Source organism: Carassius gibelio, chromosome A7 (assembly GCF_023724105.1).
Source record: "Carassius gibelio isolate Cgi1373 ecotype wild population from Czech Republic chromosome A7, carGib1.2-hapl.c, whole genome shotgun sequence".
In the NCBI taxonomy this organism is placed as follows: Eukaryota; Metazoa; Chordata; class Actinopteri; order Cypriniformes; family Cyprinidae; genus Carassius; species Carassius gibelio.
In genome coordinates, this window is record NC_068377.1 from 12,160,888 (window position 1) to 12,177,458 (window position 16,571).

The 16,571-nt window shown below is 38.7% G+C and overlaps 3 protein-coding genes across 4 annotated transcripts in view; all 3 read right to left on the minus strand.

The window, feature by feature from the left end:
• Window positions 1-4,994, minus strand: part of LOC128017733 (NHS-like protein 2) — an 81,874-nt gene extending 76,880 nt beyond the window's left edge. The window contains exon 1 of one of the 2 annotated variants that reach the window (XM_052603198.1): window positions 4,349-4,994. In XM_052603198.1, coding sequence (XP_052459158.1) covers window positions 4,349-4,625 — 277 coding nt within the window. In that variant the 5' untranslated portion in view covers window positions 4,626-4,994. The remainder of the gene's footprint in view (window positions 1-4,348) is intronic. The other variant, XM_052603199.1, reaches the window with a different exon arrangement.
• A 2,968-nt stretch (window positions 4,995-7,962) lies between these two features.
• Window positions 7,963-11,551, minus strand: LOC128017735 (40S ribosomal protein S4, X isoform). The gene is made up of 7 exons (XM_052603205.1): window positions 11,401-11,551; window positions 10,839-10,916; window positions 10,425-10,605; window positions 8,901-8,998; window positions 8,636-8,807; window positions 8,381-8,538; window positions 7,963-8,120 (listed from the first exon to the last, which is right to left on the minus strand). Exons 1-7 carry the CDS (start codon window positions 11,401-11,403, stop codon window positions 8,019-8,021), a joined length of 792 nt encoding a protein of 263 aa, XP_052459165.1. The 5' UTR covers window positions 11,404-11,551; the 3' UTR covers window positions 7,963-8,018.
• Window positions 11,552-12,755: 1,204 nt separating this feature from the next.
• On the minus strand, window positions 12,756-15,926 carry LOC128017736 (cbp/p300-interacting transactivator 1-like). Its single transcript, XM_052603206.1, has 2 exons — window positions 15,676-15,926; window positions 12,756-14,122 (listed from the first exon to the last, which is right to left on the minus strand). The coding sequence occupies exon 2, from the start codon at window positions 14,107-14,109 to the stop codon at window positions 13,651-13,653; it is 459 nt and encodes a 152-aa protein (XP_052459166.1). The 5' UTR covers window positions 14,110-14,122; window positions 15,676-15,926; the 3' UTR covers window positions 12,756-13,650.
• Window positions 15,927-16,571: the final 645 nt, after the last annotated feature.

Here is a 16,571-nt window from a genome sequence, read left to right on the forward strand (position 1 = left end):
CTCTCTCTTTCGATAGGAATCTTAAAGGAGAAGACCGAGTAAACACATAACAGGATTCACATAGTGTGTGAACGTGCCTGACATTTCCCAGCCTCTTTTCAAAACATATTAATGTCAAGGAAGGAAAAAAAAGTTTTAAACATGGAAAATAGGACTAAATGCACAGCTAAAACTTGTACCCTTGTGACAAAGAAGTAAACATACTTTTAAAAAGAGTATGGAAATAATATATTTTAAAGAATAACTGAATGTTATGTTGTCGGACATTTAATTGCGTGTTATTTACAATAAAAGGAAATATATTATGTTACATTTATTTTATATTAAATGCAATAAGTTAAAAGTACTTTTTTACATACTTAAGCAGAACTTAATACTGTCAGGGGTAGTTATGGAGAACATTTATTAAGAATGTAATGAAAAACACACCATAGATATAATTTACATTTTAAGTGCTTTACATGTTCTTTATTATGCAAGTCAACATATCAAAATTAGTGTACTTCTTTAAACCACAATGAAAGATTAAAAGAGGATTTAAAATGTACTGCAAAGTATACTTTACATTTGACATTATTATAAAATGGTAATTAATTAATTAATTAATTAATTATAAAAGTGTAATCATTTTAAGTACACTCAAGCGGCCTTACATTCTATTTAAATTTTTCTTTTACCGTAATTTTAACATTATATGCATTTTTAAAATATCTTTTTAAGATTTGAATTACACTACAAGTGTGCATTCAATACAATTAAGCACACTTCTTTTTCACAAGGGTATGCATTTTGTAACACATACTAATACAGTAACATAAAAAAAACAGTTAAAGGGATTAAAAAGAGAGATTACCCACCCTCAGGCCATACAGGTGTGATTTCTTTTCTTTTTTCAGATTTGGAGGAATTTAACATTACATCCCATGTTTGGTCACAAATGAATCCTTTTCAGTAAGTGAGTGTTTTTACCTGTGGATTATAATGATTTTTTCTTTTTATGCTTTGGTTTGAACTCATTATAACAGCATCCTCATTCTGTCTGCACCTATTTACTGGAGAAGAATCACTGGTGAGCAAGTGATGTAATACTAAATTTCCCCAAATGTTCAGATGAGGAAGCACGCTAATCTACATCTTGGACAGCCTGAAGCGTGAGTATATTTCCAGCTAATTTTCATTTTTGGGTGGACTATCACTTTAAGCAAAAGTGTATCTGTTTTTGTAATGTTTCAGTGTGTCTGGGGGCCAAAAGCATGTCGACCTCTGCTACATTACAACACTATTGTATCATAGTAAGAGCTGGATGGACTGTAATGTATAACACACACACACATACACTCTTTGGACTAAACACTTTCTTTCCAAGAGTTGCACAACTGCTTAGAGATGGGACGCCAGGACAGGAAGGGCGAGGAGTGACTTAAATATGTTAAACATAAAAACACACAAAATGTCTGCACAGCACAACTCTGGCTTCAGAGAGCATGCTGGAACGGAGTTTCTCTCCAGATACATCTGCCAGTATCTGGCAGACAGACACACTATGTTAGAATTTATGTGTCAGCTCTTCATAGTTGCTAAAACATTAAAGGTAGAAAGAAATCGAGATTCTGGAGGTGGAAGCTCTTGGACTTGTTGCGCAACTGTTGCATTTAATTTCAGACTAATTGATTCCATTTGTGCTTATTGTTTTATCTTTGGTAAAAAGGTCAAAGTGAGAAATCATCCAACTTGAGATGGCAATATTGCATTGTATTTTGTCATAATACAGAGCGAGAGGTGACACCTTCTTAACTATGGTTAGGTTTATGAAATGTATGGGTCTGCATGGGTTTTTTAGTCACGGATATGATCATCTTTTCTATGGCAACTCAGGAGCCCAGACCAAAAGAGCTTATAAAGGAGCAAAACAGGCTAAAAATAAGACAATTTGAAGTGTTTTCTCCATTCAGATGAATATACTTGCTACTCTGTCGTTATACTCTGGCCCACTCGCTTTCTCCTTCTATCTTCTTCTTCTTCTATCCTCCACTTCTCTGATCTTCTGTCTCACTCATTCCACCAATCCTCTCATGCTCTCTCACACACTCTATTCAAATTATGCTTTACTCAGTTCAGAGCATTCTTCACACTTTGCCTCTAAAAGTCAGGGATATAATCTCTATATAAATCTCCAAACATTAATATGAACGTCACTGCAAGATTTACATCCTTAATCTCCACCAGATCCACAGTTTGCACATAACAATTCACAGACATATGAAACACTCAGCAAGGGAAAAAACAGCTCATGAAAAAAAAAGCTGTCTTCTTCCTAAATACACACATACCTCGACCTGGTCTTGTGACTTTCACATGAATGCCTGAGGAATGAGGCAGCAATCACTGGAGTTGACTGACATTCAGGATGAGCCGAATCAACTATCAGTTTTAATTCAATTGCAAAACTGGCCCTGCTTCAGTCACTATAAAAACAAGCCTCCAGTCTGCTACTTCACCTCCTGTCCCCATCAAACAGTCTCCAGAGGGACCTGACCCCAGTCCCCAAACCACAGTGGAGAAGAGTTCCCAGCCGAAGAATCCAGTGCATACAGAGATAAACCAGATCATTAATCTTCAACATGTCAAAGCATGGAAGGAGCTCAAGCTACTAACGCTTCACAATTACAGAATTAAACAAATACAGTATCAGTGATCGCGTCCTGAACTTAGAGGATCATCTCCATGCTTTGTTTCTACTGCGGTCTGCCACTGTAAAATGATAAGGACAGAGGAAAAGAAGCACTCCAGCACTCTGCCAAATGTGCTGGGCTCAGGGTTAAACTAAACAATACAGAGAGGCTTTCCCTGATAAGACAAAGGAAATGGAAGGAGGGAGGAAATATTCCGCACATCTTCAGATGGTGAAAGTTGGCAAGGTTTATATAGTTTCAGTGCACAGAGCAGTGTGGGAGGTGTCAGCAGGAGTGGATGCCAAATGCGTCTCAAATGCAAATGGGAAAGATTTACAAACAACAGATTATAATGTGAAAGTTAAACACGAAGCCAAGTGTGAATGCAATGCATTTGTGGCATGGAACTATGCATTTGTTTACTGTTCATTAAGAAGTGAAAGTGTTGGCCACTATCCTAATACTTGAATAGCTGTCAAATGACTTCTACTGACACTGATTTTTTTCTGTTTTAATAAGACCATCTCTTGTTCGTTCACTATACTTTTGTGGCTGTGACATACGATAGCAATTCTCTCCAATGCAGATACACTAGTGGTAACAATAGTAAAAACTGACGACACACGTCACAAACAAATCTACAAAGAGATACTAGAGCTAATTCTGTTCTCTTATATAAATTTATCGTGGTAACCTTTCCCAAAACGACATAGTTACAACAGTTATTGTTAGTACTACAAACCATAATATAAATTCAACAAAATGGCAAAAAAGACTATGCAACACAATAAAAGCAATTAAAAATGTTTAATATAATTAACTAATCTGACAGTGGTAGAACAAAATCAGCATGCATTTGACGAATGATTTAAATTTGACCCAGAAATATTTATATTTTATTTATAAGGTGACACATTATGAAATTGTTCTTTATGTTGGGATACAATAGAGCAGTAATAAAAAAGAGAAAAAAGGGAAAAAAGTGCCTACAGCACTTTCCTAAACACCTGCAGTACTGCAACAACCTGCCATATTAGGAATGGAGGTTTTGTTTTTGTTTTTTCTGGAGGTTATTTCATAAAAAGCACATGTGGCTGCAGCTCTGTATACAATGCTTATCAGAATAATATAGAAGTTGTATGTGAGCCATTATGAAATGCAACCTGACAACTTTTGCAGAAACTGTATTCTAAAATTCTTTAAAAAGTCTTACTGGGTCAAACTGTTGCTTTATTAATATTAAAACATTTTTTTCTCTGTTATATTAAATATCATATCATATTATTTGGCACCAAATAAAAACACACCTGTCGACCTGTTAAATACTTTTCAGTGTGGGTCAAATTTGACCCCTAGAGAAATACCAGTAATACCTTCTCTACATACACTAATTTACATTACATTACATTACAGCGAGAAAAGAAACAGCTACATTTAGAGACTGAACACAAGATGTAGAGAATGAATAAAGATGTTCTTGTTCTCAAAATATTCCCAGCAGCCCGAGAACGAACGTCAAGTGATGTTTCGTTTACAATGCGCGCGATGTTGTTTGGTGAATGTAAACATCAGTAAATAAGACCTTGAACTTGACCGTTAGCTAAGTGAGTAAACAAGTCACCCACACACACCTATAAACCAGCAAGAGTGTGTGAAGTACCAAAAAAAGTTCCTACTTTTGGCCGGCGGTTTGGTGGCCAGTGCTGAGATGTGCTTCTGCAGGCGGATAAGTTTACTCTCCAGAGCTCCGGAGCGGGAGCAGATGGAGGCGAGCTCTCCCTCCAGCTCCTCCAGGATGCTCACCGACTGACGGGATAGATCCGACAGCTGCCGGAGCACCCCGCACAGAGTCAAGCCGCACACATCCACCAGATCCGTGAACATCGCACCGCGACTCTTGCCGCCGCTCTTGCACACATCTTTAGGGACTATGGTCCTCTTGCAGAAGGGCATCTTTTCTGCTGTTACGGTAAACTCCCTTTAAAAGTGCGTGTTCCGCCAGCGCCGAAGAGTGTTGGCGGAGACTCTTGCTCGGGATTGCGCGTACAGTGGAAGCATTTTATGCATTGTAATTGGCTGTCCACTGTGAGGAGCTCTACAGCGATCCAGTTCACATAAGATCACTGCAAATCACAGCTTCCAGACTCCCGTCAACTGCGTCTGAGAGACCTCACCCACTCGCGCAACAAGACCATATGAGCTGAATCTTTCACGAAAACTCAACTATGCGTTCAGAAAGCAGCCTTGCTTTGCGCATGCTCATAAAGGTTTTAAAAGTGTGTCCAACAAGTATGAGAACAATGAAAGTAATAAAACCCTTTTCTTCCAGCCTTTGCATTTGCCCATCCCTAAATACACATCTGGCCTAGTGTGTGTGTGTGTGTGTGTGTGTGTGTGTATGCTCCCCCACCCTGAACCAGAACTTGGCTCACGTAGATGTTTTGTTCATCCAGTCTTTCCACACTGGACGGCGAGAGAGAGCATACAGTCTCTGTGAAGTCAAAATGATGAGGAGAGGAGGGGAGAGAGAGGCTGAGCGTCCTCTGTGTTTTATAATCTTATCAGGTATGTTTCTCCATGGCTTCACTGGAAACCTTATCTCATATAGGGAATTTATTGGAAACATCTGGGCCTTGTTTTGCCACAGTGGATGACTGTCTTCATTGTTCCTGGTTCCCCACCCCACTCCACGTGGCCCTAGTGCATGACAGGAACCACTCCTGGTGGACCTTTACTTCACGACAATCCTCTCCCTCATTCCATTGATATGGTCTATTTTCTACTCTTCTGTTCCTGGTTTCTTTTAATGTCTCCTGCATGTGATGGACTGTTTCTGCCCAGTTTAATTGGAGGGAGTGAGGCAGTCTGAGACGGCTCACATTTCATCTTCAAAATATTATATTTTTGCAAACATGTCCATAGGGTAGTCAGAGTCTTATTAACTTATAGCGGAGCAGATACCATGTCATAAATGAGGGAATGCTTCAAATCTGACCTCTTTTGATATGATTTAAGTGATTTTTTTCCATATTATAAATGTGTGATGACTACGATAGCCCAAAAATGTCAGAAATATTATACAGCTAGTCAGCTACTATGTCAATTATGAGATAAGATCCAAAATCATACTAAATCGAGATTCTGAGTTACAAAGATTATTTATATTTTGTCATAATTTTGACTTCAAGTAATCATTTTTCTTCCATCTTTAAATGTGTGATGACTAAAAAGACTATTTCTGCCACAAAGGGGGGGGGGGGGGGTCACACTTTTGTAAATCATAATTATGACATAAAAAGTCAAAATCGTGAGATACGAAGTCAAAAATTCCGACTTTTATGTGATTAATAGACTTTTATCATAATTTCAACTTTATTTTTTACTTTTTGTAACAATCTTGACATTTTATCTAATAATTTCTTATGCCATTTTTATGACTTACAAAAGTTTGTATTCTTTGCAGAAACGGGCTACAATAGATAATAGAGACACCTAACAGAAGTCCATCAGGACCGAGAGGCGGGCGAGTGGTTTCAGGATGATTATGTTTTCAAATGCAGCAGAACGTTTAATCTCAAGGACACCAGAGCCTGTGTGTTTTTAGATTGTATTGCGTTCTGGCAGACAGCCCCTGCAATGTGTGTTGAGGTGAGCCGTGCTGTGCTGCTGGGGACCAGCAGGCCAAAGGCTGCAGGAGGAACAGGCTGAATCTCAGCAGGACCCATATGGCCTTCTGGAGATGAGCCTCAGCTATGTGAGGAAAACATACACACAGGTGTGTTCTAATCTCATCATACCACAGAAACAACAAATCCAAATGCACAATCATTTATACACATATTTGCTCTAGTTTATAAACACCCCTCATTCAAACATTGCCAAAGCCAAGATGCCATGCTGCTTATTTGATTAGAATACTCTAATGAGCATGTTCAGACTCATCTTTAATCAAAGATTAATTCAGTTAATTATACAACTACTCAGTTCTAGCTTTTTCTCAACTATGTTTATACTACATTTAATTAACATTAAATATGAGATTAAAACAGAGGTGCCCGATCTTGTTCCTTGAGATCAATCCTCCTGTGAAGCTCAGTTACCCACCCACGCACCCACTTCATTTCTACAACTGCATCAGTAAGTGCAAGGCTTACTTCGGCGTGATACCGCAGCCACACCACTAGGTGTCAGTACAAGTACAAGTGAGCTGAAATTCCGCTATTTAAACAGTATAGAGTACAGTGCACTTTACATTGTGGAATATGCAATAGATTTGAAATATATTTCTGGTAACCTTCCAGTACTGTAATGGCCATGATGATCATTGGCAAAAAAGAACAACACTATCTCCAGTCTTCGAATGCAAACTGAGTGATGAGGGAGGAACACAAGATTCTGAATCTTGAACTTGAAATGTTGCCATGAAGCAGGAGGTTAATCAGCTGGGTTTAAGAATTAACTAATTCCATCTAGTCAAGATATTAAAGATCACTAATAATAGATGACTACAGTGCAATGTCTTCAAGATTTTTGTGATTATGCATGTGTTAATACTGAGGTATGTGATTCAGGATACAGTAACAGCCTAACCCAACACTTTCATGAAATAAACAGATTTAAATTATCAATATTTCTAAATGTTTGTTTAGTAGTGCCCAGGCTACACAATTTATTATGTGTGTTTTGTTAAGCTTCTTATAAAGTGATAAAAGGCAGTTGTCAACATTTTACAAAATACATTTCTGCTTAAGTATGCAACACTTTGCTACCAAATTATTTGATGTGATCTCGAATTAAACACTGCAAAGATTTCCTCAACATTTCATGATTTCAGAGCACAGTTCCTGAACGATGAAAGCTGAGACCTGAAGTGGTATTAGCAATAATGTTGATTTAAGTGCACCAAGGTCTAGCATTTATCTGACCTGGGATAGTCTTGCTCATTTGTTTACAGTCACATGTACTGAAGTAGCCAAGACCACAAGAGTGAGTATTGGGACAGGCCCCAAGTGTCCACAGCTAGTTCTATTACATAACTAAACCTTATTTTACTTTAAGCATTACCAATTATGATTATTTTGAAGCACCTGCATTTACAACAAATGGAGAAAAATAAGTCAAAGGCCATTGGCTCACAACTTGGTGGCCTCGGCAAACTTCCCAAGTTGGCAACAGTATAACTTTTAAATGTGTACATGAACTTCTGGCTTTTAATATTGTGTTGAACACTCTTGGTCCATAGAATCAAAATGTTTGATACTTTAATAATAAAAAAGGACAAGATTCACTGTATTTGTAAATATTTTTTTTATTATTATAAATCAAGGTGTTTGCTAGGCTGTTGACTTAGCTGCTGCTCTGTTTGGCAGACAGCCTCTTGTCTCTCTCCTCAGCAATGGTCAGGCGGATACCCTTTCCACGGGGCAGGGACACCCATGGCTTGTTGCCCTGATGACAGAGACACAGTATCAGTACAACTCTTACCTTGTAGTACTGTAACATAATAAAAGTAGTTTGTTAAATCTGTAAACCCGCTTTAAATCCCACAACACCACTAAGCATATAATGAATGTAGAAATGTGTACCCAATGAGCAAAAAGTTCCCAAAGTCGCATCTTAATTTGAGCACTTCTTGAGCATATGCGAATCCCAGTCAACTGCTTGCTAACAGCCCATATTAAACAAGACACCAAACCTTCTGTACTCACCTTGCCAATGACGAAAATGTTGGAGAGCCTGGTGGCAAAGCTGTTGCCAGTGCTGTCTTTAACATGCACCACATCAAAAGAGCCAGGATGCTTCTCTCTATTGGTGATTACACCAATACGCCCCAAGTTAGCACCTCCAGTCACCATGCACATGTTGCCTGTTTACACGGGGGGAAAAAAATGACAGTAAGTGATGTGCTACTCAAAGCAAAAGAAAAGGAGACAGAAAAGGTTTAAGACAATTCGCTCACCAACCTGTCTCAAACTTGATGAAATCTGTAATTTTGCCAGTGTCCAGGTCAATGCGGACGGTGTCGTTGACCTTGATCATAGGATCAGGGTAACGGATGGTGCGGGCATCATGGGTCACCAGATGTGGGATTCCCTTTGTGCCAATGAGGATTTTCCTCACCTTGCACAATTTGTACTAAAACAGGACAAAAGCATTAGCTCAAAAGATCTGCTCCATCTAATCCTACCGATGAGATCTTGTCACACTGCACAAGAATATGAAGCTCACCTTGGCCTCCTCATTTGTGATGCGGTGAACTGTAAAGCGACCCTTGACATCATAGATCAGTCTGAAGTTCTCGCCAGTCTTCTCAATGCTGACCACATCTGAAACAATGACAATTCATTAATGCATGACCATCAGATTGTCACCTCAGCTTATGTTTTATAACGTCCTGATAAACAGCCTGCTGCATCACCTGAGGTGGAAAATCAGTCACAGCAGATTAATATCCTGTTGGCATCTACTAGGCAAGTATGGGTGCACAGTGGAAACACTGTGAAGAAGAGTGTTATAGCAACACTGAGGGATTAGTCACTCAATGACGATTGCGGTTCAACCATCTGGTAAGTTTCAGCTCACACGCTCAATTATGAGTGCCAGTGCAGAGCACAGAAATACTAGAGTCTTTTTTTATGCAATAATCTCAGCAGACAACTAGATGACGGATATAAATTTAAAAAAATAAATAATCTGTTATGTGGCCAATTGAATCACTTTGCATACCCTAAAGTGCCAGTGTGTGGCTGCATAACAAACCACACATTTCATATACACACACACACATATACACTTATGGTATTCATATTCTGTTCCATATGCTAAACATTGTCTGACCTAAACATCAGTCCAATGCACAAACACTGAGACACTGCTATATGCCAATGGCCTAAATAAGTGCACAGGACCTTAGCTAAAATTTTGCAATTAGCTGAGGTTGTTGAAAGTTCAAAAGCATGTTAAACACTCCAGCTGAAGAGCAACAAAGGTATTTGTGAAGCACATTAATTTTATGCATCTGGGGCACTTGGGGATTAGGAACATTATTTTAAAAAAAGGACTTGAGTAGCACATTAGTTTTAATCATGCAAAATGCTAAACTTGAACATCTATTCTGTTTCCCATTAACCACCAACCAGAGTCAAAATAGTTTTACCACAATATTGTTAACATTTCTCATAAAATCTAAGACTGTTTGGAGGCATTGTGATATGGCTTAATACACTTACCAAATCACTTAAGGCTGTGGTTTGAAATGTAATATATAGTGTGTTGTGCCGCGTGGTGTTTTTTTTTTTTATAGTGAAGTGTGGCACTGTGTTCATTTACACACATCCAGGTCACAATCCAAAGCTCTCAGTGTCACGGTTCACAGACCATTCAGTAACCTATCTGCATGTGCTGTCAGTGTAACATGCATTTGAGAAAGAAATGTACAGCAGTTGCACTTTTACATTTGCATAAACTCCAAAATGCTGTAGACAGATGAAAGCATTTAAATGGATTTGTAAGGAGATGCTCAGAAACGTAACGCTCTCCTTGCAGTTTCCCAGCTAAAGAAAAGCTCAAAAGTTGAACACTTACAATTCAAGACAAATAGTCATTTTACTAAAGTTTTGTGCAGTATAATTATATTATAACAGCAATGTTTCCATTTAGCTTTAACAAGGAGGTTCACAGATGACCACTAAAACATCAGTCCAGTGAAGGTATCCAAACATGAACTTCTGGATCCGAGTGCGCGGGACTTACCCATGAAGCCAGTGGGGTAGGTGACATCAGTGCGGACCTTGCCATCGATCTTGATGAACCTCTGCATGCAGATCTTCTTGACCTCATCTCCGGTCAGAGCGTACTTGAGACGGTTCCTCAGGAAGATGATGAGGGGCAGGCACTCCCTCAGTTTGTGGGGACCGGTGGAGGGACGAGGAGCCTAAAGAAACCGAACAACATGAGGCATACAGTCAGTGTCACGTTACTTAATGAGCTTATGCACTTTATAAACTAAACTAGTGTCTCAAATACATCACTTTGCATTGAACAGGTCCACATGGCTCCTTAAAGACCATAGATCAGTACATATTTTCAAGAGGCTTTCTCTAAAGTTCAGAACATTTCTTTTAGAACAAAACTGAGCTCATCTTAATAAAGTAAAGATCCACTTACAAACACTCCAGTGAGTTTGTCCAGCATCCAGTGTTTAGGAGCTGCGACGCGCTTCAGATGCTTCTTCGGTCCTCGGGCCTGTTTGACAGAAACAACTCGATCAGCTAAAAGAGACTCGTTGAGGGCAGGGGATGTTAATATGTGCAGCAAAAACACAAATGCACTAAGTGTTCTGCACCAACACTAAACAGGCCAGGAGCGGCCTTCACATCCTTTTATGAGACTTCAATATAAAAACACTGAGGGGTGCTATTTAAACAACCTAAACCTTATATAAATATCATGTTTTGTATATTTTGAAGATTTGTTAAACCACTGAACGTCTAAACCCCATCATTACTCCAACAAGAGACAGCGAGTCTCTTAACCTCTGAGCTATTGAGCTAGAGTTCCGTTAAACCTTTAAACATCACATCTGCGTTTTTTGGGACAAATTGTGTGTTGTTCATCTTCGATGGGGTGGAAGAGTAGTATATGGAACAGGACTGGAAGACTCCGCTATTGTGAAACGCTGATGATTGTGGATTCTTTTGGGAGGCTATCGTAGAAGAAATGCACTCACCATGTTGGAGTCTGCGGAAAAGGACCAGCCACTTCCTGTCAGCGGAGAATAAGCTCAACTACCGGCGCCGAGGAAGGACACTCGTCTCATGAGCGCCTGCCATCTAGCGGGGAGCTCTGTAATCACTTCAAAGCACTAGTACTGACAGACGAGTGCATCGTTTGATAGACTTCTGTGCGCTTTTATACTCTATTATCAATATATTGAGCCTCCGTCGATTTTTTTTTTAAATGTACAATTGTATGTTTCTTCATACGGGGCCTTTTTGGTTATTACTGGTACGCAGATGTTGCCCCATTACTGTAGCCAGCTCACATTTTTTATAGATTTTAAACATTTAAATAATAGTTTGTATTCTTTTATGACAATGTGACAATTGAGTAATTGAGTGAACAGCAGGGAGAATTTCAAATAATTTGCATACAAAGTGAAAATTAATAGGATATTAAATGTTTTTACCCTTTTTTTGGGAAAAAAAGGGAATACATTAATAACATTTTAATGTGTTTTTTCCGAATCTTTGTTTCTGTCGTTTTAGTTCAGTTGGGTTCCCTGAAATGGCGTGAATGGCCAGCAGTGGATGTGATAAATTATGTGATATTGGTTTTGCCTTCATTTTTATCACAACGAACAAGTTGTGTGTTTGTTTTTAAGTAAGTTGATGTACTTGTTTACCAAGGGGGAAACAGTGCCAGTAGTTAAGATGAGGGCAAATCCACTTAAAAACAAACTATTATCTTTCATTGTTTAAGGTGTGGGGGCTTGGAAAGTCCAGGCTGTGAAACAGGGCTGTGTTATTATAAGCAGATCAAGACCAGTCACCCACTGGTCACACTAGGCAATCACTGGAGTCCTTCTCCAGTCTGCAGCAGGTTTGAGTTGTCCACTAGATGTCAGCACTAACCAGCTAGTCATCTTTCGTTGTCTAGCGCAGGCTCTGACTGTAACTAACTGATCGGTTACAAATACAATATTATTTAAAAAATAAAAATAAATCATTTTCTATCTTTTTCAGCAACATGCTTGTACACTACAGATAATATGAGCTTATTTGTTACTCAATTATTTTTTTAATAGTATTTATTAATAATGTTTAATAGTACTTTATTTAATTTTGGTTTCATTTTTGGTCAAATGTGGGATTCAGTTAAAGTGTTTTATTGTAAAGAAAAAGACAATATGTTGTGCTTTGTATCTTTATTTTCTCGCATTCAGAAAAAAACTGAAAAGTACACACTTTTAAATATAATAGGCAATAGCTCTCTTGTGTAGAAAAATAAATGGATAGAAGAAAAAAGTGCTAAACAAAAAGTCACAAATTTCAACAACAAAAATAACAGACAGAATATATCTGACAAATTCCTCTTTCAGTGGGTAAATTGAATGAATTTTAAGCATGTCAAATGTGTAACATTTGTGTTTTTGTAGAAGACCTGCACAGATAACAATTAACTTTATTCATACAGCCTACAAGACCAACAAAAAAAAAAGAAAAAAAAATAGAAAGAGTGAGAACAGTACATTTAAGGAAGAAAAAAAAGACAGTAGGCAATATTCTTTTTTTTATTATAACAGTGACCTTTTTAAGTGCATGAATTAATCATCTCTAGACAAATAAACTAAAATATAAAAATAAGGCTATCAGACCATGCAGGCTGAATGGTGGGGTAAACAGACACATCTCATTAATATATTTAACCATGGAAAAGGTTCGGCCAGGTCGAGTTCCTTTGTGACCAGTGAAGCTTGCGATGACACGGCCTCTCAAGGGAATCTCTTGAATGATGGAGCGCACCAATTTCACGATCACCTTCCATCACACACTTGTAACACCATCCAAAGTCAGACCAACAGGCAGCAGACAGGCAAGGGCAGCCGAAATTCTTTGTTCTCTCTGTTCTTGCACCAACCTCTCAATGAGTTGATCTTTCAAGTCCAGTCCAAATGTCATGATGTGGATTCTATAAGGGCTTGAATGAGCTTTGGAAATATAGATGCCTGGAAGGCAGGGTGAAAGGATGGCCATTTTGGTTTGCGTGCGAAGTCCTTAAGGCTTCTGAAAACTTCTGAAATTCTTTTGAAAGTCTATAGCTCACCTAAGAGCAAACCTACATTACTCTGCCCTCCAAATCCATAAATAATAGCTCTTGACAGTTTATATCTGAGAGCTGAATTTTCTTTTCATAGCCCTGTTAAATTGCCATTCATTGGACGCTTTGATTTGGTAGATTTGGTTAGCACCTGAGAGGGTCAGCAGCCAGCTGGCACATCCGCAATGAAGTCAAACTCATTCTGACCCAGCCATAGCTCTGGAAGCTCATTGGCACGGTCCAAACCCAGCTCAACAACCAGTGACATCAGAACTTCCTCATCGACCGGATCAGAATCAATGATCCCAGGTGCCTGTGCCGCCCCAGGGGTGGTGACCTGTCCTGGGTCCAGCATGGTGGCTCCGTACCCTTTACTGGTTCCAGTGGTAGCTGCAGAGGACAGATTCTGATAGTGGCTGTTGAGTTTCTGAAGCTGCATGGAGGCTATGAAATGCTGGCCGGACTGCAGGCAGAAAGGCTGGGGTTTTCCCATCACGGGGGAGCTGGGATGGAGGGCAGCGGAGGGGAACTGAGGGCTCGTCTTGCCTGAACCAGAGTAGTGCAGGAGAGAGAGAGAGTCACGGTCCTTCATGGTGGCACTAGAACACAGGAGGCTCATTAGTTGGACACACCTAAAGGAAAAGAAGATGATAACATGAGAGTCCCTTCACAACATCTTTTGTGTTCCAATGCAGAACACATTACACAATGTTTGGAATCGGAACAGATTTAAAAATAATTAAGCATTATACTTTTTTTGTAAAATGGTTCCAGAGGAAAAACTAGACACCGACACATGACTGATGGTCACACACTACCAGGCTTTCAAGTCGTTACAAACAACAAACTCGTGCAGAAATTGCGAAAAGATGGATGAAGTATGAAAACAATGCATTTTAAAAATTAGTTCAAATTATCAAACGTTTGATATCATCTGACTAGATGGATTCATATTCTGAATCTTAAAAACAAACATTTGTTTCCATCGTAAAGAACACACTTTTCTATGAAATCTGGGCAAAAATCATGCAGCCCTAATTCCAGAATTAAATTATGAAGATTTTTGGGTGAACTATGACTTTAACTGAGATCACAAGGCAAGAGTATATCAGTGGATCAGAAGGGCAGCAAGTCATATGACTTTCCAAGACCGTTGTAGAGATGAACCATTCATAATCCCTCAGATGTGGGGTTAATTATGAAGTACGAGACAGCGTCCTGTGACTCCATATCCTCCTGCGTCTCACATGTGCTCGCACACACGGAGGACAAGTAATGAGGCACTTAATCATATGTGCGGCTCCACTCTTCAATCCCCACTTAAAGCCATTCTTTTGGGGGGAAGGCATAATTGCTGAAAGCTGGCATGCAGCTGCAATGGACCTCCAGCAACGAGCAGCACACAGGCTCATCTCAGACACTGACAGCTGTAGGGCATTCATCTCGAGATCTTTGTGTTTAGCTCATTGTATTCATTATCCATGGCCTGGAAGCAGTCACATATAACACGGTGAAGCCTACAACTTAATTAGACCAAGACAAATGTAAAACCGAACTTTGCGGTTATCTGCAGAGCCTGACTTTAATATTGGACTGGTCTGTTTTGTTGGTGGACTATTCAATAAGTGCTGTGAAAAAGCATCATAAAAGATGTGTTGATCTAGCTACATTAGATATATCATTTTCAAAGCTGTCACACAAATTGATAATCTTTTTTCAGTGTCATTCTCGTTTCACAATCTGTGTGGGACAGTACTAATAACTTCTCTAGTATTTCCTGCTATCACTAGTCAGTGAGTGAGTGGTGTCAGTTTAACAGTTAATTATGAAACATACAAGATTAAAACATTAGTTGGTGACATTCAACTGATTTAAACACAGCTTAATTACAGCCAGTAACTGGATTAGACCCAAAACTGAGCGATGAAATGTGTTGGGTAATAAATATCCAAGAGTGGACGTGGAAATTGTAGTAAATTCTATATTTTAAAAAAATGTTTTATAAAAGTCTAGTTTTATATACATCCTAGAGAATAATTATTATCTCGCGTCATTTAAACAACAGTAAAACTCGTTTTAATAATACAGTTTAAAAGTGATTTAAATGTTGGAATTTGCAGAATGGAAATATATAAAAGTTTGACAAAAAAAAAAAAAAAAACTGAAATTGCAAATGATAACTTACCTTTACAGGAGAAATGGTCAACTTGAGTTCTTGTTGTGAATCCAGTATGACTGAAGAGCAAGACTTTTTAGAATTTATGACAATCAAATGCGCTAAACGTGCACTGCGGGAAAATAAAGCTTTTGAAATAAGGTGCTGTTGTATTTGAAAAAGATAAATATTTAAGTGAAGTTTGTAGAAGTGTTCCCCGTCCTGTTGCAGGAGATCACCCTCAATGAACTGTTACTAACTGAATCAAAGGCATTAGCCTAAATACACACACTCGACGCTCTCAAGAGGGATCCGAGTCCGCTCAAAAACATGACATGGAGCATCTGCGAAACTGGACTATGACAAGTCGATGACTGGTGAAGTATAAGCGGATTTTTTTATTTACAACATTTGACGGATACTTGACTCCAGATTAATATTATGTCATCGTGTATTCATATTTACCAATATTTTTCTAATTTGGTTTAACAAATTAAACCTGAATTGAAGTCCTGAGTACCAGTAGTTACGACACAACTCGATATAGGCTCCTTGTGCCGGAGTGGAGTTTTATCCGCGTTTTCTGTTCACCCTTAAAGTGCGCGCACCCTGCAGACGCTCTCACTATTCAACCACACACCTCACTGTTGCCATTATAGCTGACTTAATAATTATCATCTTTCACAGACACAGCAAAAAAAAAAAAAAAAACTAGTCCTGATTTAGTCGTACAGGTCAAAGAAATGGGTTTTGATTATTTTTTTTATTTTTTAATTTGAATTTTTTTTTTACAATTCAAAAAACTACTACAGAATGTTTAACTGACCGGACAAAATGAGAAATTGTCACATTTGTCATTCTTAACTGAATCATAAATTAAACTGAACCGCATCAATTAAAACCCTGTCCCGACCCAAACCGGTGTA

Bases quoted from the DNA above. Each gene is read 5' to 3' on its own strand.
- LOC128017736 (XM_052603206.1), bottom strand. From the start codon at position 14,109: ATGAGCCTCCTGTGTTCTAGTGCCACCATGAAGGACCGTGACTCTCTC.
- LOC128017735 (XM_052603205.1), bottom strand. The intron at 8,808-8,900 runs GTGAGCTTCATA...GTCCTGTTTTAG, and splicing joins TCACAAATGAGGAGGCCAAG to TACAAATTGTGCAAGGTGAG. The intron at 8,121-8,380 runs GTGAGTACAGAA...CTCTGTCATCAG, and splicing joins ACATTTTCGTCATTGGCAAG to GGCAACAAGCCATGGGTGTC.